The sequence below is a fragment of the Perissodus microlepis genome, chromosome 18 (assembly GCF_051167445.1).
Source record: "Perissodus microlepis isolate ML-2025 ecotype Zambia chromosome 18, ASM5116744v1, whole genome shotgun sequence".
NCBI classification, from domain to species: Eukaryota; Metazoa; Chordata; class Actinopteri; order Cichliformes; family Cichlidae; genus Perissodus; species Perissodus microlepis.
Window position 1 is genome coordinate 11,826,984 of NC_140478.1, and position 24,062 is coordinate 11,851,045.

Genomic DNA, 24,062 nt, shown 5'->3' on the forward strand with positions numbered 1-24,062 from the left:
AAAGCTTTAATACCATGTTTATATAAGAGAATACACCAATGACCACTTAAGTACAGTTCTTTTAATAATTGGTTGGACACACTTGTACCCTCAGAAATGCCTGAATTCTCCACAGCATAGATCCAACCAAGGGCTGGAAGCATATTTCAGAGGTTTTGGTCCATATTGACATGATAGGATCACACAATTATTGCAAAATGGAAATTGCTCAAATTTTCTATTGTCCAGGTTTGGTTAACCTTTGCAAATTGTAGCCTCACTTTCCTGTTCTTTTCTTCACAACAATCACACCTGCTTTGGTCTTCTGCTGTGTAGCCCATCTGCTTCAAGGTTTGATATGTTGTGCATTCAGAGATCCTGATAATTTGAGTTACTATTGCCTACCTATCAGCTCAGTTTCCAAAATACTCTTAAGACCAACCTCTCTAGCACCAACAACCATGTGTTCCTTCCTTTCCCATTCTGATGCTCAGTTTGAACTCCAGCAGTTCATCTGGACTATGTCTGCATGGCTAAACAAGCAGTTGAACAGCTATACCTAATAAACTGGCCTCTGAATGTATATGAGCGTTTTAATTCAAGCCCTACATCCAGCAAAGAAATTGATCCAGCAGCGCGGTCAGTCATACAGTGAGTGTTTTATTTCTCGATGGGCGTTTATTAAAGTGAGATTTATTTGCATCAAGGAAGTACATTCACTAATTTATGTAGTAAAATAATTCATAGAAAATCAAAGTTAAGAAAAATAGAATATTTTTTTTATGGTCACAGTGAATAAATCTGACCTATTGCGGAGGAATACAATGGCTTTGAAAGTGCTTCACAACTAAAAAGACATGATGGAGAAGTAATGCATGCACATAATGCAACATGCATTTTATACAGGCATCAAAATGAAGGAGAAATAAACACAGAATGGGAAGTTGCTGCTCGTGACCTCTGACAAAAGGGCTCATTGGTGATAAAGTCCTGGAAATTGAGGGGGGGGGAAAAAAAACTATCGTTCACATCAATACAGTGTGTTTTGGTGCTGTTGAAAACCACTCATGCAGTAATTGAACCTTCATTAAAGGTTACTCAAGCTCCATTCAAGGAGTTATGCTTACTGTACATTTTTACATGGAAGTTAGATAGTCGAGTGTTAATAGATACAGTTTAATGTTTTGTGAGAAGTAAGTTGCATGAAGTGTGAAAGTCTAATCCTCGCTGACTTTACATGTGGTCCTCATGACTAATGTTCTGCAGTGCAGGTGCATCAATGTCACTTGTATGCTGCTCTCCACTTTATAATAATACACTGGTTTGGCTGATCATTTATTAAGTCTTTGAGTTGGAGCTTTCTAAATCAGTCAGTTGTTTCGATTCACCTTTATCTGACTCATTTGAGGGTAATTCCTCTGAGGATGTGTTTAACTCAACCCTACTGGGTTGAGTGTTAGCAGCCTGGGTGGTCAGCTGTGTCCCATTTGCGCACACCACAGTACCCTCTGACTTGCTGAAGCTGAACAGCTTCCCAGGACTGAATGTCCGGTTGGGGGATTGTGACCTCTCCTGGCCACTAGGGGGAACTGAAGAGGTCACTGTTGACCCCTGCGTGGCTCCAACTGCCACTGCTGGCTCTTTTTTCACCTCAGGTGACTTCAAGAACTTCAGAAATCCCGGGAGCTTTGCTTCGCCTCCCGTTGGGGACTGAGCCGGTGAGCGTGACGTGCCGGAGGAGAACTTCCCCTGAAGAGGAATGATCTGCTTAAGCTTCATCACATTGTTGTTTCCCAGCAGAGAGCTTGGTCTCTTGGGCTTGTCCCCTGGCTTGCTTACTTGTGTTTTGTCATGGTGATGCTGGTGCTGGGTGTCTGCCTTATGGCAGTCACTCTCCTGACGGGCTTCGGCCTGCAGCTCAGCATGACGCTGAAGCTCTTCTTCTTCACGCCGGCGCCTGAGCTGCTGCTGGAAGTGTTGTTGGGCCTGCAGCTCATGCTTCTAAAGAGGGAGAAGTTTGACATTAAAGATAGAGAAGATGAGGGATAAATACATATAGAAATACACATTGAAATATTATACATTTAAAATATATATACTAACAGTGATAAATGCAAACATAAATACAAATATCTAGATTTTTTTCCATTTTGGCTCATAGTTGTGTTGCTATCTCTATAATGAGACTTATCATCAAGACAAGATGCCAACAAGACTATACAGACAAACACATACAGTTACTTCTTCATAACAATCAGAAAAGGTTTCACTGGTGTGCATTGTTGGATAATGCACACCATGAGGCACCAAGGGGCACAAATGTAGAGATATACAAAGACATGACACAGTATGCAGCCAACAGCAAGCCTTACGTTGGCCGAAGGTCTTTCAAGCTATCACAGTTATACCTTGAAAGCTTCCCTTCGTCGGTACTCTAGCTTGGCCATCTCTTCTGCTACCCAGCCAGGGATATCAGGGATGGCAACATGGATGATGTACTTTAGGAGGATTGCAAAGTGCTGTAAACCACCAAGACCACAAAGGGACACTCTCAACACACAGTTCCACCAAGGCACAATGGCATTCTCCCCCTCCCGCCTGTCTTTAATATTTCTATTGAACATGTCATACAAATACCAAAAATCACAATAAATATAAGAAAATATCATTTTCCACATTTACAGAAAACAAACAAAGGTCTTCCCTGCCAAATCTACACGACTGCAAATACCTCCAATAAGACGATGGAGATGATGGTCATTTCAGGACTAAGCCAGGGGAACAGACGCTGAAGCTGCCCGCACTGACCAATAAGGTAGCAGTTAACTATAATGGCTATCAAGCCCATGGCCTCCATCGCAGTCTGGTGACACACGGGGAGAGATATTTACATATTATCAGATGCCCCTGCTGTGCACACTGGAGCCTGGAGGCTTTTCTGACATTTTTCAAAGCATGACACACACTGACCTGCCATTGTCCTATGTTCTCCACCCTCTGCCCAAACGGTCTCTGCAGGCCGGTACAGAGCTTCAGAGCATCGCTGCGTATTTCGATGATGTTGTTGATAAGGGCGCACATGGCCGCCAGCGGAAACGCAGAAGAGAAAAGCACCACATAGCCAAACTGAATGAACATCTCCTGGTAGTCCTGAAGTGTGTCCTGTCAGGGTCAAGTTGTCGTTAAGCAACAAAATTTCTATTAAATGTTAAATTATTTTCAATTTAAGTGTCGTCCTACCTCGTATGTCTGCATACAACTCTCAATCTCGGCCTGGGTCAGAGTGACAGTTTTTGGCTCTTCCGGTGGATCGATCCATGATTTCTTGTCATCAGTGCCCTCCCCCACATTCCTTCTTCTCTGACAGACAGAGGTGGTATTGTCTTTGGTGTCCTGCTAAAGTAAATATTAGACTGCTAATTTAGTAACAGGAGCTTTAATTCTATAGCTTTGCAGTGCATACTTTAGTTGTGATATTGTGAGTTAAATGACTCTCAAACAGCACAGTGTAATATTGAGACCTTTGATACCTATTAAAGCAAAGGACGTCAATTTAGCATTTTAAAGACATACGGCAAGAATACGAAGCAGCAATAGAATCTGATACACAGTTCAATTAAGAAAACCACATACTTGAGGCAGCACTTCACAATCACTGTCCTCATCACAGCTATCAAAAATACTGGAAGGATCCATGCCCTCCTCCACCAGCGTGGGACTGTCCTCTAGGGAGCTGTCATCCGCTGCCTGCGTGTCCATTGTGACATCCTGGTAGTCGACCTTCTCGGTGAAGCTGACTTTACGTTGCTTCATGGCACTGTCGGTCATGTCCCACTCTTCCTCTGTCAGCCTGAATCCTGCTTTCAGATCTCCTCTTCTCTTTGGCTCTGGGTTACCGTTTGCACTGTGACTGACCGGAATTCCTCTGGGACTCAGAAAGGAATAGGATGTCATTGAAGCTTGAGCCTTTCCCAGAGCCAGGCGGCCATATTTGAGCACGATGGCTTGGAGAAGCTCCCACAGCACCTTTGGGGTGAACACACCGAGCTTGTTTTGCTCATACAGGTAAGGCTGAAGGACCTCTTTGATGTTCTGTAAGAACTGGCGGAAAATCAGTAGAGTAGCTAGCATCTGTGAAGAGAAGGACGGGGTCTGTTACTATGCTGAATGTAAGAATGACATCAAAGCAAGACCCAGTGATTGTTGAGTAAAAGAAAAAACAGACTCTGGGATTCATAATAAACTGGTGCTTAGTTCAAGAAATTGTGGGTGTTGCTGTTAAAGCTTTGATCTTGTATGATTTAAAGTTTAGGCCAACAAATGCAGTGTTTCATTATTATGCCATGCTGTGCAAAAGTCTTGAGCAACCTTCAATTCTTTAAATTTACTTCTGCACCGTGCATCGTTTGCACTGTGACTGACAGGGATCCCTCTGGGACTCAGAAGGGAATAGACTTGTTTCTAATTTTTTTTAAACTGGTCTGGATCAGTAGTTCTCCGGGCTTTCTAAAGGTCTTCCAAAGCTTTTCTTTAGACATTGGCTGCTTTTTCACTCAGTCCTTGTACCTGACCAATTTCTTTTTGTATGCCAAGTTGCTTAAAAACAATCTACTGCAGACAGACAGTTTCCGAACAAAAGGCACCCTACATCAGAAGATCTTTGAAGGTCCTTCAAGAAGCCTGGAGAACTACTCCTGATGACTGCTTGAAGAAAGCTTTCTTAGGAGAGTTCAGGCTGTACTGAAAAATAAAGTGGTCATATCAAATATTGACTTTTGAGGTTGTTGGAACAAACTGGTTTTTGCTTCATCTACTGTACTTTCATTGTTGTTTGCAAATTTAAAGAAATCACAGCATCTATTGTATTGGCAAAATACAAAAAAAATGAGGGATAGCTGAAGACCTTTATACGGTATTACACAACTAACATTAAATCTCTCACCTAAACAATGACTTTGGATTGTAGCCTTACACTTTGCCACGTGACTCTATGTACACTCACTCAGAATTTGTAGACTCAAACAAAATACCTGCCTTAATGTAACCTTTGCACATTAGAAAAAATGGTTCACCTATAAGACAGCAGTAATATTTACTATAATATAACATAGCATACTATTAGCATATTGTACTTATAAGAATTTTGGGGATAAAATACCTTTTTTGTGTGTGTAGTGCTTTTTTAATAAAAAAAATAAGTATTTCTACTAATGCTGCATTCATGTGCTGTTGGCATAATTAGTTTCCAGTTGGGAAAAACACCCCTTCAAAAGGAAACAACAATAAAAATTCAAGTTGCTTAGCTGTTGACATCACACAGTGTGTGTGTGTGTGTGTGTGTGTACACACACACACACACACACACACACACACACACACACACACACACACACACACACATAATAGGGACCTTGTGAATTTGAATATTCAGGTCATTTTTGTCATGTGATCATATGGTTTGAAGTTGTTAGTTTATGTCTTTGTAGCTGAACCTGAATTAGATATAAAGTTAATATCAACAATCAACGTTAATGTAATGTTTTATTTCCACTTCCTGACTTAAATGGAAATGAGCTCTTGTGAAAAGCCCCCAAATACAAAATAAAATATGGCACTCATTTTAACTTAATAACCAAGCTGTCTGCAGCTGAAAAAAAAATCCTTTGGTTAATCAGTTTGGTTGATAAAATTGCCGACAACAACAAGATTATTACTGCAAACTGCCAAGTTCCAGGTGTAGAGTTGTTACTTTGGGCCACGGTGCCCAGTGTTCAGCAAAGTGACATTTGGGCATTTGAAGATAAAATGACTTTTAACTCAGTATTTTGCTTATCTGTGGATAAATAAATAAAACTGTGGTTACCTCCTTTAGTCTCTCCATGTCCTTGAGGTAGAATCCAATGTAGAAAAGGCTAAGGTAAGAATTGATGAATTCAAACTGCAAAACAAGAAGAAAGCATTGCAGAAATGCAAACGGTCAGTCACTCGTTCATGGTAAACTGTTTTTATCCCCAAATGAGGGGAAATAATGACTTACAAAAACCATCTTGATGATGAGATTATTCTCATAGGCACTCTGGAGTCTGTAGTTTTCTAGGCAAAGAAATGCAAATAAGAATAGTGTTATTCAGTGTGCAGGAGATTTTCCTCTAACAAAAAGTAAAAATGCAGACTAGGACATAGGACAGCCTTCTACATACCAAAGAGTTACATAATCTAAATCACGGTCATTGACAAGTACGCTTCATTAAATTTAATTTCTTCTTACCCATGTCATTGAGCCAGTAGGCGATCTTCTTATACACTTCATCACATACAGTTACTGTCATGGCCAGAAGTATCTTCGGAATGAATCTTGTAATACTAGGCAGCTCCTGAATCTCCATCACCACTTCCTGCAAGGTGAAATAGAAGTATGATACATTTTTAATGGCCTGTTCATTCATGTCTCAAATCCCTGGGCTATTTTTAAAAGGCCGTTAAATGAATGTGAGCAGGTAGGAGGTATAGTTGATTATGGTCTGTTTAACCTGTTTTAGAAAATAACACATTACACAAATCTCAGGACTACCAGTTGACATGGATCTTACATTCTTCATAGCTTTTATTAAAAAAAACCCCAAAACATGGTAACGTTATGACACAGAGTAAAGATAGACTTTATTGGTCTGAAGCAAATTTGTTCTCACTTTTTACCTCTCTTGTTAAACTCCTTATATACTGTATTTATTTCATTAAGAGTAGAATTAAACACAGATATATATAATCTCCATGACTATATTAAATTCATTTTGCCTCACAGAACCTGCACACAGTTGTTCTGGGTGTCAAACCTGCAGTTCTAGGCAGAGGAGCATAGCAAGGAAGACGAAGCAGAGACAGAGGAGGCAGATGGGCAGGCTGACCAGCCATCTGAACAGAGCTCTCTTCCAGGGTGGGTAGTAGAACTCCTCACAGCCAGTTATAGGACTGCAACGCTTCACTCCCTGCAGAGACAGCAGAGGAGGAGGGAACAGACGGGCCAGGCTGAATATGAGATTGGAGGCTATTTTGGGATTTTTGTCATCATTTGAAGTGTAAAAATGAAATGAGGTGTGTTATCACAGCAAACACCTAATTCTCTCTATATAATTTGTTACATGAAACTCGTGCCATCAGTAAAATTTGCAACATTGCCTGCCAAGAAGTCAGATCTTCCTATTTTGTAGAACTTCCGGTTATATGTGTGTCTTCTTTAAAAGCTATCACGCCCAACGTGGGGCTCGAACCCACGACCCTGAGATTAAGAGTCTCATGCTCTACCGACTGAGCTAGCCGGGCTTGTGCTAAGGAGTTCCCACACTCCCCTTTTGAGGCATTAACCCCCCCCCCCCCTTGCAGTTTTCTATTCATTCCTCACAGCAGGACACAGTGAGTTGGACACCTCCACCCCCCGCGCAGACACACTCACACAATACTCTTAGAAACACGTTGATCACATTTCCTGGAATTGTGACGCAACTGAGTTGCTGCAGAACTGAGTAACTGATCCCTTGCATCATGCAAAGACAGCGATATAGCTTTTTACTTTGATAAAAATGGAAATGCTGAATAAAAGAATTCAAAGTCTGCGTGTAAATCCATTAATTAAAAAAAAAAAAAAGCTTTAGAAGTTTATTATCATTATCACTGAAAAATTCTTGGTGGTATAAGATCTGAATCAGTGCTCACCCTGAACTGAGGTCTGGGCTCCTCTAAGGACTCTGTGGGGGTATCCAGAGTGCCCCACCTGTAAGCCAGCTCTGCCTCTCGCCTCTTCCAGCGCTCCAGAAACAAAGTCGCCCACACAACGTTGAAGAGGGCAAAAACCACACAGCAGATATCCTGACTGGTCTGAGCAGGAGCATTAGAGAACCAAAGACAAAATGCTGTAACATGTGATAATAAAGTTATACCATGCAGTGCCACTGATTAGATTATTTAGTTTGTATCATGTGTTGTTTTAACTTATAAACAGTTTAAGCAGTTTATGAAAAACATTAGAGGCAATTCATTGGAAATTTCATATTTACTTTCATGCATACTACCCCAGTGTTTACTCCTTACATGTTACATAGCAACTGTGCGATCGTGAAGAGGGATTTTTATCTGTTCTGCTTTCACCGTGCCAGCACGTCAGCTTGACCATAAATCAAAGCTGCCTACTTCCTGTCAGGGACTGCTATCTTTTCAATCTCACACATTCAAATTAAAAGCCTCTGAGCCAGAGTATTTACAGTGTCAGGAGAGCCAAACCAGAAAACGATACGCTGAAACAAATACGATTATTTCCGTCATCTATTTGAATATTTAGTGGTCCACAGCCATATGTTTGATGACATAATACTCTGAATATGCTTTATACAAATACATTTTTTTCAATTTCCACAACAAGCTAAAGAAAAAATTAAATATTTTCCTGAGATTAATACGCTTTTATTTTTTTGTAATTTTGCCCCTGTACACCACCACAGTGGATTTTAAATCAATGAAGGTGTGACTGAGGTGCAGACTTTCATGTTTAATTTAAGGCCTTTTACAAAGGTTTGGCTTGACCTGCTTTGAAATTAAAGCTGGTTTTATACACAGGCATTCATTTTAAGAGGCTCAAAGGAAATTGGACAAACTGGCATAATTTTAAATGTAAAGATTTATTTTATTTATTTTTTAAATCCTGAAAATCCTTTCAGGTTGTCCAGGATCTGTGTTCAGTTGCTGCTTGTTTGTGGGTCTCTACATTCAGTTTTGTATTTAATACCTGAAAAGCATGCTCCAGGGCTCTAGACTAACTTTTTGCCATGGGCGTGCCGGTACGCCTAACTTTTTAAAGTTAGGCGTACCGGCACAAAAGTTAGGTGCACACAAATTTTATAATAATTTATATAATATAATGTGTTTTTCTGGATACACTGTGCTTTTTCAGCATTCAAAGATTGATGACACCGTGTCAGAGCACTGGCTATGAATTTCAGAAGGATCAGGCCTTAACTTAACAGAAAAGTTAGCAATAGTTCTTTTCCTATTACAGCTACATCCACTTCTGTTGTGCCTAGGCTGCTCACTAGGGCTGGGTATCATCACTGATTTCTATAATCCATTCGATTCCGGTTTTCAAAGTCCTGATTCGATTCAACTTAGCCTCAGACAGTCAGAAATATTATAATTCTGATCATTTATCAGTACTGACTTCATCAGAATTGTGAACATCACAGCAGATGCCTTTGTGTGAAAGTAACTGAGAATAAAACACAGAAAAACATGAAGGAGATTTTCCTGGTCTGGCTTTTTATAGCAGATAACCTTAAAAATATTCTACAATGTTCTGCATATAAAGTTTAAATTTCTTCAGTATTGAACAACAGAAAAAATAGGCTTTCTTGTCCGAGGTCATTTAAGTGAAAAAAGAAAAAGAAAAGAAAAAGACAGCAGCCGACAGTGCTGTAAACAACGGTAGACTGGTGGGTAATAAGCGAATGAATAATACAGAAAACAGAGATTGGAGACGGGAAACTGTTCTTGAAGTACAGAGAGAGATAGAGAGAGAGCTAGCTGTGCATGGAGTGTGATTTTAATAGTCGTGGAAGCAAAACAGCAAAATTCATGACGACATTGATCAAATGTGACGCGCAGTTTGCTGCTTCTTTTGCTGCTTCTTTTGCTGCTTCTTTTGCTGCTGGCTCGTGAATTTTGGTTGGAGAGAGACAAAACCTGCAGCTCAGAATCAGCGCAAAAAGATGTAAACACAGCGCGGACCGGACGCATCAGAATCGCTAAGCTCCGACAGCGTGTCCGTCTACGGGCCGTCGGGTGAGAAAGCCGAGAAAGACAAAGTTGATTCTGATGCGTCGGGTCCGTTCTGTGTTTACGTCTTTGTGTGGAATCCGTGTACCTGCTCTCATCTGCTGTTTGGTTGTTGTTGAAATGGTTTTGTGAGCTTTAATCTGAGAATCTGGCGTTTCTGGCAAAACGCAGTTATATTTAAAAGTTGATTCAGGATTTAATGAATTGATATCGCTTTATTCAAGCTACTCACCTCCCACTTCCACCTGCACTTTCAACTGGACCACGGCCAATCAGAGAGGTCCCGCCCCTTACTATCTCTGATTGGTTTAGTCCACGATAGGGGCATAATGTGTGTCTGTTGTTGACCACAGGGAAGGTTGCAGATTTTTTTTTTTTCGCTACCCGAACAGTTGGTCGCACAGGTGCAACCAAATATTTTTTTTTAGTCGCACCACTGAAAAATTTGGTCGTATTTGCGACCAAATTGGTCGCACTCTAGAGCCCTGATGCTCTGTTGGATGACAGACCCGGCCAGTGAAGTATATCCGATTTCTTTGCTTTGTAAATGTCTTTGAAGTATACTTTCATTTTTCATTATCCACCTGGACCGTGAAGCAATGTCTGATCAGTTTTATAATATTTGTCTGAGGCTGAGTAGAGAGTATAGCCTTGTACACTTCCAATTCATCCCATTACTTCTATCAGCAAACACTAGTGAACCGGTTCCACTGCAGTCATACCATGACACTGCCGCCAACATGTTTTAGTAGATAATGTGGCATGCTTCATGAGCTGTTTCTCTACTTCTTCTTGCTTTTCTTTTCACTCGTTAATTTTGGTTTCACCTGTTCAGAACTGTGCAGGCTTTTGTGTTATAGGTGTTGTCTGGGGAAGCATAATGTGGCCTCCTTGTTACTGAGTGTATCCAGTGTTTTGCACCTTGTTACAACAAGGAAATACAAGAGGAACAAGGAAATACAGAGTGTTTACAAACTCTTCCACACATGAAGGCAACTGTTGATTGTAGACTTGATGTAGAGTTGTTTAAATTCTGTACATTACCGATTGTTGACAATGACACGCCTACATCCTCAAGGGTGTTTTTGACTTGGCTACATGTTGTGAAGTTGTGTTTCCTGGAAATAATTTTGTCATCAAACAATCGTCTCTTTTTTTCTAATTAATGATGACCTGCATTTGCATCAACATCTATTTGGACCTCATAGTGAGAACAGAAGAAATACCAAATACAAGCTGAACACTTGGAATCAGCTCTAGAGCTTTGATCTTTTCCTAATTAATCAAGAAATAATGAGGGAACGTGCTTTTTCTGTTTGTAGTCAATTGTCCAGTTACTTCTGAGTATTTGAAACCCACTGTGGTGGTGTACAGAGGCAAATTTACTGTCAAAAATCTGTGTCCAAAAATTACAAATGTTTTCAAGAAAGAAAAAAAAATGGTCCAAGTACCTGGTCAGCCTCTGCTAGCATCCAGAGGAGAAAGCCAATGACAGCAGGATAAAGCATGGAGTTGGTGTAGAAACCCAGCCAAGCAAAATACATGGCAATCTTCACCCCAAAGTAGTCACAGATGTCATCTACAAAGTAGAAAAATTGAAAATGTTGAGGGTTTAGGATTTGAAGGCATCACATAATGTTTTACAGTGTCATTTAATATTCCTTATAACTGTATGTAGGCCTAATGGAGGCCTTCTGTTTACTGCCCTCCAAAGTAAAATTGTAAATCTTCCTACCGAGGGGCTGCCTCTCACATACAGCCTGGACCCAAGATGTCATCAGCTGGTTGAGTATCCTCTGCTCATGAAGAGGAAACATTTGCTGGATCACCCCCCGAGCTATCAGCTCTGGAACTAAAGAGGACACATCAAGTTTGGAAAAACATGGATTCTAAAATCTTATGTAATTAAGCAAAAAAACAATACATTAAGTTTATCTTTGTGAAACAAGTAAAACTCTAACAGTGGATGTCCTGATAGTTTTCAGTGAGGGTTCCTGTGTTAGAACAACAGATGTTCATGATGAACTTGGCATCTATTTGTACTTCAGATAAAATATGAAATATTGCATTTAAATGCAAATGCATTTGTGAAGTATTTAAGGAATGCCTCAATATAAAGCGCTCATAAAAAAAACCCCCAGCATACTGATTGGCTGTCCCTCCAGGAAGTGAATGTTGTGAAGCACCTCCCCCTGCTTGGCTCGCAGGTTATCGAGCCAGTACTTAATGATGCTCTGGCGCTCCTGAACAAAACCACGAACACAAAGCAGGAAAAAAAAGAACACATACATTTTAATCCGTTTGTACCGTTTAAGATATTCAAACATGACCCAGGGTTTGGCTTCTAACCTGAGAGGTAAAAAAGCAGAGCTCGCTCTCAATGTTCTCATAGATGTTGTCCTCCTCACAGGAAAAGCGCCGCATGCCACCACCAAACTGTGGTTTAATGTTCTTGTGCATGCCCATCTGCTCCGCTCCTCGCAGTAAGCTGAGGGTGAATGAACAGCAGCATAAATCCTGATGGAGAACTGACACTGCACAGACGCGGCACTGAAAATGTTTCATTATTTAGGTACATTAAGGGCCGGTTAATATCAAACTGCAGTGAATACAAGTGGAGGTGGAGGATGACTTGTCACATGTGTTCAAAATAATTTTACTCTAATACTCTAATTACATTTCTTGCTAAGAGTTTGTTCATTGACTGTGACATTTTACACTTGGTACTCCATTTTCAGAGCCACAAAATTATTATTGGAACAATTGACTAAATACCAATTTTTTTTGGCCGGGTAAGACCTGGTCTTTTGTAACACAGCTGGTCATCTGCCTCCGACTCCCTTTCTCTCAGGCATCCTCCTCTGTCACACCAAATCACTGCATGTCCTCCTTCACATCCATGAATCTCGTTTGTGGTCTTCATCTTTTCCTTCTCCCTGGCAGCTGGCACAGTCTTTTTCCAATATATCCACTACCTTCTCTGCACATGTCCAAATCATCTCCTTGCTTCTCTAACTTTGTCTCCATACCACTAAACCTGAGCTGTTCCTCTAATGTACTAATTTCTAATCTTTTCCACTCTGGTCCCTCCCAATAAAAATCTTAACATCTTCAACTCTACTACCTCCTGTCTTTGTGTTCATGCCACTGTATCCAAAACATAAATCATAGCAGGTCTCACCCGTCTTTCACTCTTGCTGCTATTCTAGAGTCACAAATCACCCCTAATTCTCATCTCCACCCACTCCACCTTGGTACATTGTTAAAAAGAATGAATATACTTGCCAGATCTTCAACACCAACGAAAAAAAAAAATGACCACAGAGGACAACTAAAGCGGATGAATTGTGAATTTTTTTCCTTAGTTAACAAAAACACTTCAGACCAAGTCAAGAACACTCTGGAGGAGGTATCATTGTCAAGATCTCCAATCAACAGACATCTTCTGGAGTGTAAATAATGAGAGAAAACCACCAGTTAAACTCAAGAACTAGAAGATCAGATTAAACTTTGCCAGAAAACATCTAAAAAGCCTCCACGGTTCTTTAAAAAAGAAGAGATGAAACCAAGATGAGCTTATATCAGAATGATGGGAAGAGAAAAGTCGGAAGAAAAATCGAAACAGTTGATGAAATAAAGTACACCACATCATCTGTCAAACATGGTGGAGGTAGTGTTATGGCATGGGCATGTATGACTGGCATGTTTATCGATGATGTGACTGCTGATAGAAGCAGCAGGATGAGCTGTGATGTGTACAGCTCTGACTCAGACAAATTAAATGCTGCAAACTGATCAGACAGAGCTATCCCACATTGCAAGGAGGTCTGGCCCGGATCTGGTATTAAGCCGGCAATGTATCATGCCGACATCTGGCATGATAAGACGTATGTTTTCCAGATATGGGCCAGGCCCTGGCTCCCATATCTGGCTCCCAGATACCTGGCTAATCCAGTCTGCATGTTGTGAGTGCGAATATGTATGAATGTAGTTAGGAAGCACTCAGTTAAGCGAAAGTGTGTGGTTGAGTGAATGTGGCATGTTGTATAAAGCACTTTGAGTAATCTGGGAGAGCTGAAAAATGCTATATAAGAATCAGTCCATTCACTGTCTGAACAGAGTGTTGTCATGTTACTTTTGCGCTATTATGCACATGTTCTTATTACATGGCTTAATTAAGGTACACATTAGGCTGACATCTAGGGCCAGAGCTGAAACTGTTCTGGGCCAGCACAGGGCCAGCAGTGTGTCTGCAACTGGCCTTGTGCTGGCCCATGTGTGGGCCACCTTTGGCAAACCAGATCCTGGCCACCAAAGGGCCGTCATTCTTTGCGGTATGTGGGCCATGTGTAAGCACATTGTGTGGGCCAGATTCGGACCATACCAATTTTGCTATGTGGGACAAAGTGCAAACACAGCATTCAAAGCATTTGGTGATGTCCATGAGTTCAAGACCTGATGCAGTCATTGACTACAAAGGATTTTCAAATATTAAAAACAGTCCTCATATTTAAAATTATGTTAGTTTAAAAAAATAATAATAATTTTTTAAAAACTCTTTAATTAAAGCTGAAGCTCTGGGCTTTAATCTTAAAATCCACTGTGACGGTGCACACAAGATCACGTAACGGAAAAACAAAAACAAAAATAACTGTCTACAAACATTTGGACCTAACTGTATATGCTAAAACCATCTAATCATGTATGTAAAATTAATACTTCACATTTTTGTATCTAACTGCACCTAACTGAATAGGAGCTGTAAACACACAGTTCTTTCATACCAAAACACATTTATTTGCCACGACCCAACACTAAGTCTGGGTATTTGTTTGTGGCTAAGATGAAGCAGGTGTAAATCAATAATGGTATAAAATGTCAAAATGGTGTAACACACACAGACAGAGTTTGAGTTACCTACTTCTCAAACGTTGTTGTGATGAAGAAGGCGTTTGCCTGGGTGTGTTTATGCTGTCGAACCTGGATGCTGACTTGTGGGATTCCAACCCGAATCTGATTAAGGAGCCACAGCAGAGTGTGGTCATCTATTGTGTCTGTAGGGAAAAATGTTGACATTTTTTATCAATCGCATTAATGTCATTTACATGTAGTTTTATTACAGTCTAAATTAACTTGGCAGGTTTAGAGTCTCGTTTATCAAAATTATAAGGAAATTACATGTTTGATGCTGTGTAAGGAGGCTGAACCAAAGCCAGTTTTTCACAGCTCTGACTGAAGTGTCATGAAGCAGGGAGGTAGGTGGGAGGTGGAGGTGGCAGTAACAGGCCTTTCCAGTTAAATACTTGTCTCCATTTACCACAAAGATTTTTTTAAAAGCTATTGAGGATGGACTGTAACCAATCAATCTTTTTCAGCTGACTATGAACATTTTGAACCAGTAATGAAACTGTTATAGACCTTACTAACACTAAACATCACACTGAAAAGCATTTACAACGTTAAGTTCATCTAACGTGGAAACGCTTTAAAACAGGTGCAATTTATATATAAACATGTGCCGTGTGTGTTTCTTTCTATCAGATTCAGCTATGACTGTTGCACATTGTTGAGTTACAATTTTGTAACAGCTGCTGTCTTTGATTGCTTAGAATAAACTCATACTGAGCCATTTATGGTTGATAAAAACTGCTTCAGCTGACTTGATAAGACTACATTTTCTGGTTAAAATTCAAGCGTGCCTGCCTAGATTAAAAACTGCAGGTACGCAAGATAAGACAGTTAAGGTGCAATTCTGTGCGTCATGTGTGCACTTTCAGATGAATGACTTAAAACATCAAAGCGTAAATAGGTGGAAACAGTTGAACTCTAAACAATCAAAGCAGCCGACGTTTCCGCTGAAGGTCGGCTCAAAAGGAAGTGTGTGCAGTGAGTGGTCATAAAAAACAGACGCGCATTCTTCAGATTTGTTTTCTTAAACATAAAAAATCTTCACAGTAATCGTAAGATCCAATGTCGAAGAGTTTACATTTCAATTCCTGTTTTACCACAAAACATCTTAACAGTCTCAACCATCCCTTTACTCTAATTAAGTTAAATGAAATTCATTTTACATTATATATATAAGACATTACATATATAAGAACTGAGGTTATATATATAACCTCAGTTCTTAATAATGAGGATAATAAAATTGCATAAACACATTTTGTTGACAAGAAGACATTTCAAATACATATTAAATACTTAAGCTGAGAAAATGTACCATTTTATAATGATTACATGTCTCATAAAAAGGTTGGGACAGGGTCGTGTAAACCACCGTGTAACATCCCCTCTTCTTTTAACAGCAGCCTGTAAAAATCCGGTGACTGAGGAGAGCAGTTACTGGAAATTTGGGAGAGGAATTTTGTCAAATTCCTGCCACCATTTTCAAATCATACATGGAAGCACAGCATGAGTGGAGGTCTCTTTTTTTTCCTCTTGTACCTTCCCGTTGTTGTGTACATTTCAGTGTTTTTCTTGTAACGCTACCGATCTCCGACTTGTAATTCCATGTGATGTCTGTGTTATGTGTGTAAGGTCGGGGGGGGGGTTACCATCTCGCTGCAGGGCAACCTGCTTGCGACAAATAAAGCTGTCATTCATTCATTCATTCATTCATTCATTCATAGCAGGTCTCACTACCATCCCTTTCACTCTTGGTGCCATCCTTCTGTCAGAGTTCACCCTTGACAACCGTGTCCCTCCACTCCACCCTGCCTGGACTCTCTTCTTCACCTTTCTTGTCCTTTGACTGTTGCATTATTTAATCCTTATATCTGCCTCCATTCATCCTACAGACATCTGATGTTCCCTATAACTACATTCCTGACACCACCTTACTGCCTCCTATCTCTTTAAGACTGCACGTTCTGCACAAGATGTCATCCACCTGTGTGCCCCTTCCTCCAATCTTATATGTCATGCCATGGTCCTCCCTCTTACCTCCCTACCAAAGCCATTTCTATAGTTTTGGCAAAAATCCACCACCATCTGTCCTTCTGCGTTTCTCTCCTTAACACCATACCCACTTAACACCTCTGTTTCTGTCACGCAAATGTCCATTGACGTCTGCTCCAATCACCACCCTCTTCCCCCTTCAGACACTCTCTGCCACGTCATTCAACTTACTCCAGAGTTCCTCTTTCTCTTTTTATTCACGTCTACCCTTTTGGGCACTTTGAAAATCTCTTCACCTCAGTAACACTGTTCACACACTCTTCCAACAAGATTACCCCTACTTCATTTCTCTTCCTACTTACAGCTTGGTAAAACAGCTTGAATCCACCTACAATGTTCCATTCTACCTGGTCTCCTGCACACATAATATATTTAGTTTCCTTCTCTCCATCATATCAGCCAGCTCTCTTTCTTTGCCAGTTATAGTCCCTAGATTTGCTACTTTCCCCTGTCTTTCCTTCTCTCTCCTTGCCTTCAAACATGCCTTCCCCTTTCCTCTTTCTTTATCTTTCATCAACAGTAGCACAGATTCCTCCAGCACCCTGTTAGCCAACGGCACCCGATGCAGTCCTTGTTAACCCAGGCCCTGACCGGACATGGTTATCTCATTCTTTATGATCCACATGTTTGATTTGGTTAAGATTTTACACTGGTTGGAGGATTAGGAGTCCCCCTGCAGTCTTGGTCAAATGTCTCACTTTAAACATTTGATGTTTTGCGTATTCCACTGTAAGTACAATATGTATTTATGAGATCAGCAAATAATTGTATTCTGTTTTTACACAGCATCCCACCTTTTTGGGAATTCAGGTCGTAAAATGTACACCTCGAAAACAGGACACACTGTCTTGAAAATGAAGAGCAGAAATGCCAGAGAGATGCAGTAAACTGAACATATATGCTGCAGGATTTCATGTCACCAAAGATTATTTACAAAAGCAGTCTAACATAGACCCCACACAAACGGTATCATGTTAAAATGCAACATAATGTATAGGATGGGACTTTCGTGTTGTATATGTGAAGGTTTGGCCAACGAATTCACAGCTTCATTAAAATACACTGCAGAAGGGGATGGTGTGCAAATACAAGCACAGTAAATGGAAGATTTCTAATTGTCCCAGAGCCCATCTGACAGTCACAATCATCTGACTAAGTGGGTGGCTGATCATCACTGATATTAAATGAACACTGTTCTCTCTGCAGCAAGGGCTTCAGCACAGGACAAACAAAACAAACAGGACACGTCTGAGCTTACTGTACCTGGGAATGTCATCAGTATATCACAGTTCTCTGTGGGAACCATCTTTAACCAGGACTTCCGTGACATAATAAAGTGCCTGGCCTGTAGAAGTCGCTTCCCAAACAGTTTATCTAAGAAAGACAGGAAATATAGAGAACGGATGAGACTGGGTCAAACTGAGATTAACAAAGTTTAAAGAGAAAAAAGACAGATGCTAACCACAACTGACCAGTTTTTCATTGATATCAGTTTAATCACAACATTTTCCATTCACTATTAACTGTTTGCTCTGTCATGGTGACATAGGGACTGAAATGTAGAAAATAATGAGTCATCGCCAGTGAAGGTTAACAGTGCTGTGACTGAGCAAATGTTCTGAGAGGCAAACAAACAAACCATCTGCAAACTGGTCGGTGAGTAAATACTCACTAACAAGCTACTTTTTCAAGCCTCTCTAGATAAAAATTAAGTGCTGACAAACCAACAGGCCTCGGTTGTACTCAGCAGTGTCATCCCACTTGTCCATTACAACGACACGCTGAAGTCTGAAGTCATCATTTTTATTGCTGTGCCTTTCACGCGTTGGTTTTCAGTGGCTCACGCTCAGGAGCGACAGCCACGGTGATGGGCGAATCGCTTCATAGTTCACTGAATTATACTGTAACACTCTTTCAGCGTGTGCCTGTCTTCTGGATGTCACATTCTGCAATATCACATCACCTACTTACAGCACGTATTAGCCCTCTTTCTGAGGGCCTTCGGTGCTGCTGTCATCTTCTGTGTTACAGTATTTTGTGGCTCACTGCATTCAATACATAACTAATAAACTCCAACATCAATCACACCTAACCAGAAATGCGATGAATAAATTCATAAAGATCTGACTTTTTGTATGACATAATGATGCGATCCAAGCCAAGCTACAGACACTGGCTGGTTCTACTCCATGCTCTGTGTGTTTCAGAGTACTGCACACCGATGTTCTCGCTGGTTCCCCATGACAGAAACGCTCATTAAAGCCATGAAGGATCCTCTACTTGAACGTGTGTCTGACATGCAAATTTCTCTCCCGGGCAGAAGCAATTTATCAAATTAGGGTCAAATTATCTTTAAATGATGAGCTTATTTAATATAAGAATGCAATGGAGCAGGTGCACACCATGAGACATATTTATCATATTAATTATAGATAAATTAATACATAAAATGACAAACAAAATTACACTTACTAAGCACTGGCTATCGGATTTTTTTTTTTCACAGCTGCGTTTTTATATCAGTCCAGGTTTTGCAGTTTGTTTTGCTTTTATGATCATTAATTGTGATTTTAAGATCAAGTTTACTGATACAAAAGTGAGAGGTTTCACATAACGAATGAGAATGATGATATTTATCAAGCGCAATGGGACTCAACATGTTTTTTTTCCGTTTGATTTTACTACTAATTTAAATATTTATTCAGGAGTAAGCCTAAATATTGTTTACATACTCTGTTGCCAAGTCAAGTTGGGATGGGGTGGTTTCCCAGCATGCAATGGTCAAACAGCAGGCAAGCATCCATGAAGTGCAAAGTCTTCAACAAACAGGCTACACACAAACCAGAAAGACGGAAGCTTTGATAATCTGCTGTAGCCTCCAGACTGACAGAGCAATGGGAAATGGTAGGATATCTTTCCAAACCTTTGAAAGTTTAAAGTTCTTTTTTATGTATGTATATATATTATGTGACACTAAATTTCCCCCCAGTGTGGTTTACGCTGGCTGGCTTGAAGTCAGATCGTAAATGAAAGCAGTAGCTATCGTGACACTGTTCAGGCCAGGACTGTAAGGGTTATACAGTAAGAGGCCCAGACTATTACCCGAGTCTTTAATAAAGGCAAGGTATCTATGCGTCCTGAAACATGCCACTACAGAGCAAACCCCCATGAAGTGTCACAGAAGAGTGGAGTAAAAGGTGACAGCGCATATAATTCCCACTGCTTTTTATAATCTTCATAATCCATCCATCCATCCATCATCCATCCATCTCTTGCTTACTCACTACTGTAGCATGCTATTTCTCCGTGTAAAGTCACAGCTGACATCTGAGCTCGCAGCGCATTATTTAGTGTCTTCGGAGTATAGCGCACAGTGTCCGACAGCCCGCCGGGACACACACCTCCGTTGCATATCAGCCCTTCATGCACCTGTGGACCAGAAAGCCTGCCTCGGACTCTTCCCGGGCCTGCCTGAATCGGAATGCGCACCGTGTAGCGGCGAAATTAAAGGACACGGAAACCTCAACCCAGTCACAGACGGATCCCTCCAGTCTCCCCAGTGAGTCATTCAGTAAAGTCTGTTCAGCATCAGTGACTGCACCATATCGTTTGTGCATTATCCCCATTCTCTCACTCATTTTTTTTTCTTTTTTCTTTTTTTGGGTAAAGGCACACAAACACTCGCTTTCTGTGACCACAGAGAAAGCGAGTCCACACACACATTTTGCCGTTCACCCCTCTCCCCACCCCCTCAATCTTTCTCTGCGATACTCACTCAACACTCCAGACGGGGTTGAGGACGTCTGTTGATGCTGCTGCTGGTTGTTGGTCCTGTCCTGCTGCTGTTCGCTTGGCACCGTCCTCTCCATCCTCTCCCCTGCCCCGTCTCTGTCGCTTATGTCTGCGGCGCTGCTGCTGCTGCTGCTGCCACTGTTTACAGTAGCATCGGCAACAGCTGCCGCGGTGCCCGCCGCTTGCATGGTGGTGCACAAATACTCCAGTTGGTGAATTGGCTGGAAGACCGCACCGCACGGAGGACTCTGATTTTTTCGTTTATTTCATGGCTGTTGCGTGCAAAGGGAAACCCTAATGTATGTGAAAGATGAGGAGGAGGAAGAGGAGGAGGAACATGATCATGGCATGTACACGTTACGCGCACCAGTCGTGACTGTGTGACGACAGAGTTTTAGGGGAACACCTAGCAGACTGCAGGTCCACTGGCGATATGAAGGTGCACTTTATGTTTTGGTTTTTTTGAAAAAATATATTTATTGAAAATCTACAAAGCCAACAGGATTGTATTGAGTCCCTTCAGGATTGGAAGTTCTCACATATTAAATTAGGTCAGTGCTCAAGATTAATAGCCTGTTATCACCAGGACTTCATGGCCTGTATCTGTATAGTAACAAATGTGCTTTTGATTGTAAACTTGCAACCAATTGTTTTTAAATCAATCTTCTTTCTGCCCTGGATATCATCGGAGTCTTTTGTGAATTAAAAATAAATAAATTCAGACTAGTTTGCTTTTTAAATCATCTTCTGAGGTTGCAAGCAGGAGAATGCAGCCAAGGAAGTGGTTACCATGGCTTAACAGGGGTCTAGTGGTGACAGCAGCTTCTATACAAGTCTGTAGGCACATGACACTCAGTAGTTTGCTTATTACACAGCAGTAAATTAAGAAACCTGACAGTCTGACATGGTCATGTTTTTAATAATCCCTGAGTCATATCTCATTATTTTGGCATCTATAAAATGTGGCTCTGGACTGCATATGGAAGCCTTTTCATTTCACTGTATTTTTGTGTGTGACTTGCTGGCCTAGTTACATATTCCAAATTTGCTCACTCAACTAAAAATATAGCGAGCAAATGCGACTATGGTTAGACACAACTAACAAGTTGGTTTTAGGCAGGGTCATGTATTTGGTCATAATGAAGTTGAGTTTTACACGTTTATTCATGTACAAAACAAGACAAACGAAACCAAAAAAAATGATGTCACATTTTAATTAGGTCAAGCCACACTAACCATTTCCCTGTTCGATAGAAGTGCACATGAATATTTCCCAAGACATCATTGCATACATTTAAGTAAGCACAAAGTCAATGCTCAAATACAATTTTAATAAAACTGAAGAAGGAAGAAAACAAAATTCACGTTTATTTCTCATGAGCTCACAGGTCCACTGCTTCTGTGAACTTTCTGCTGCTCAGAACAACATAAATAAATGTGCATGTTGGCATTTTCTGACCACCCTCTGGTGACACATTTCTGAGTATTAGAATCAGGAAAAAATGTGATTTAAGAGACTTTGAATCTCTCAAAACACAGCAAATTGAACCTTGCAGCTGATGGGCTACAGCAGCAAAAGACCACACCATGTGTCATTCCTGTCAGTTAACAACAGGAAACTGAAGCTACAGTTGGCACACGTTCACCAAAACTAGAGAATTGGACAAACGTTGGCAAGGCTGATGAGTCTGTGACATTCGGATGGTAGCATGGATTTTGTAGCAGAGGAAGAAGTTGGACAGATTCCCCAGAGCCCCAACTACAGGAATGACAAGTTTGTTTTTGTTTGCAGTACTTGAATAAATCTCCTGACACGAAATCATTTCATTCACCCCACACGTGGACTCGACTTTACAGTTGACTGATAATGCATACCTGAAGTCATCTCTCTAACCAAGGAATCAAAAGAAAGGAAAGGGAAAGAAAGCAAAGTGAGGGAAATGAGCCATTAACAGACTTCTTTCAAAATAAAGGTGAGCAGAGCACAACTAACAGGTTAAGATTGGTTTAGCTAAGAGCGTTTGCTAAAGACAGTGAGCCAGTGGTTCTATCAGAGTTAGCCAGCACGACTTAACTCATTAACACATGAATATTCATTTCAGAAACAGCCAGAGACTGAAGCAGCAGCAGGTCCCTCTCTAGATTATGTGATACTAGGTGAGCACATGTAGCAGCAGTTTAAAGTTATTCTAGTCTTTTCCATCAATAGCAGCTTCAGCTTCAGCTTATGTTGGACCAGTGAGGCCGTGATGTAAACAAGGCATTTTTAAGCAAGTGTTTAAGGCTGATGAAATAGTACTTTAAAATAATACAATGCTCCTTAATTAATATTAAAAAAAGTATGCAAGTAGTCACCTTTGGTTAGTTCTTATGAAGCACCAACATATCCACGTAGACGCTCACAGTTTCATGTTCTGCTAAATCATCCAGTCAAGACCAAAAAACTGCTGTATAACTTTTATATTTGATAGCATCAAGGGAACACTAACAGATGGCGGCTGTTACATCATCGCACATATCGTAAACACACTGCTGTTAGACCTGTACAATACTGTCATTAGCGTTTCATGGAAACAAGTAAATATGGACATTTATTCACACTTTTTACACACAATGATCAAGACAAGTACATTTATAATTATTCTGGTTTGCCTTGATGATCTGGTTTGACCTCTGATGTGCCTTTGTGCCAAACAGGTTGAAAGCAGCATGATGCTGTAAGGTTAAGGGGCTGCAATCAGTCCTGAATGCGATAAAAGATGATGGAAGTGAAAAGAGAGAGCAAAATGAAGGTTACCCTGGGGTGATGGGAAGGACGCGGAGAGGACATAGCATGTTAGAAAGCTAAGATTGCACTTTAAGCTTTTTTATGCCAAGAGAATAATAAATACTGAAATATAAATGAAGAAAATAATACACCCTTAAGCTGGATACTCCAAGCTAAACTCATTGAAACATAATATAATTGCAGAAATGTGGGGATATTTCAAACTAAACAGACTTTTGGTCTTATGTGTTTTTAAAGGCAGCTCATGAATGGCTACACTACAGATTATTGTGTACAGTTATGAACTAAATTATTTGTTGAAATAAAATGAAATAAAATCATGTAAGATATGGATCAAGAATGGAAGAGGGCCCACAAAGAGTCATGCATATGTGCCCCTGAAGGTTTGGTCAGAATTTAACATAAACAGCACAAAAGCATGGATCTACCTGCCTTGTGTCAGCAGTTCAGGATGATGGTGGTGTAAATGCATGGGGGATATTTTCCTGGCACGCTTTGAGCCTGTTTTGAGGATCAGTTAAGCACCACAGTTTACCCGAGTACTATCGCTGACCATGTTCAGGCCTTTATGACGGCAGTGTAGCCATCTTCTGATGGTTGCATTCAGTATGATAACGCACAGTGTCACAAAGCTGAGATCATCTCGAACATGACAGCAAGTTATAAAGACAAACCGTCCCACTGTCACCTGATCTCAGTCTAACAGAGCGTCTTTGGAATGTGG

General features: G+C 40.6%; 1 protein-coding gene, 1 long non-coding RNA gene and 1 other non-coding gene across 7 annotated transcripts; 1 reads left to right on the forward strand and 2 right to left on the reverse strand.

Annotated features, from left to right (window-relative positions):
- Nucleotides 1-619: 619 nt before the first annotated feature.
- Nucleotides 620-20,915, reverse strand: LOC146367402 (anoctamin-8-like). Of its 5 annotated transcripts, none has more exons than XM_084911966.1 (18): nt 20,534-20,914; nt 18,022-18,132; nt 14,720-14,852; nt 12,148-12,286; nt 11,945-12,041; nt 11,534-11,650; nt 11,250-11,377; nt 7,690-7,851; nt 6,813-6,965; nt 6,248-6,374; nt 6,017-6,072; nt 5,843-5,917; nt 3,613-4,110; nt 3,220-3,372; nt 2,950-3,141; nt 2,711-2,842; nt 2,388-2,498; nt 620-1,980 (listed from the first exon to the last, which is right to left on the reverse strand). In XM_084911966.1, the coding sequence occupies exons 1-18, from the start codon at nt 20,736-20,738 to the stop codon at nt 1,318-1,320; spliced, it is 3,252 nt and encodes a 1,083-aa protein (XP_084768092.1). In that variant the 5' UTR covers nt 20,739-20,914; the 3' UTR covers nt 620-1,317. The 5 variants fall into 5 exon arrangements, with proteins under 5 accessions (XP_084768092.1, XP_084768091.1, XP_084768095.1 ...); XM_084911965.1 differs by having other exon boundaries at nt 3,220-3,375; XM_084911969.1 differs by lacking the exon at nt 20,534-20,914 and adding an exon at nt 20,039-20,127 and having other exon boundaries at nt 3,220-3,375.
- Nucleotides 7,227-7,299, reverse strand: trnak-cuu (transfer RNA lysine (anticodon CUU)). Its single transcript has one exon. It is a non-coding gene; the product is annotated as a tRNA-Lys (tRNA).
- Nucleotides 20,230-21,290, forward strand: LOC146367404 (uncharacterized). The gene is made up of 2 exons (XR_014797553.1): nt 20,230-20,317; nt 20,428-21,290. It is a non-coding gene; the product is annotated as an uncharacterized LOC146367404 (long non-coding RNA).
- The last annotated feature ends 2,772 nt before the right edge of the window (nt 21,291-24,062 follow it).

Coding starts and splice junctions, on each gene's coding strand:
- LOC146367402 (XM_084911965.1), bottom strand. CDS start 20,738: ATGCAAGCGGCGGGCACCGCGGCAGCTGTTGCCGATGCTACTGTAAAC. Junction 2,499..2,710: donor TCTCCATCGTCTTATTGGAG/GTATTTGCAGTC, acceptor GGTGGTTTACAG/CACTTTGCAATCCTCCTAAA. Junction 1,981..2,387: donor GACGAAGGGAAGCTTTCAAG/GTATAACTGTGA, acceptor CTCCCTCTTTAG/AAGCATGAGCTGCAGGCCCA.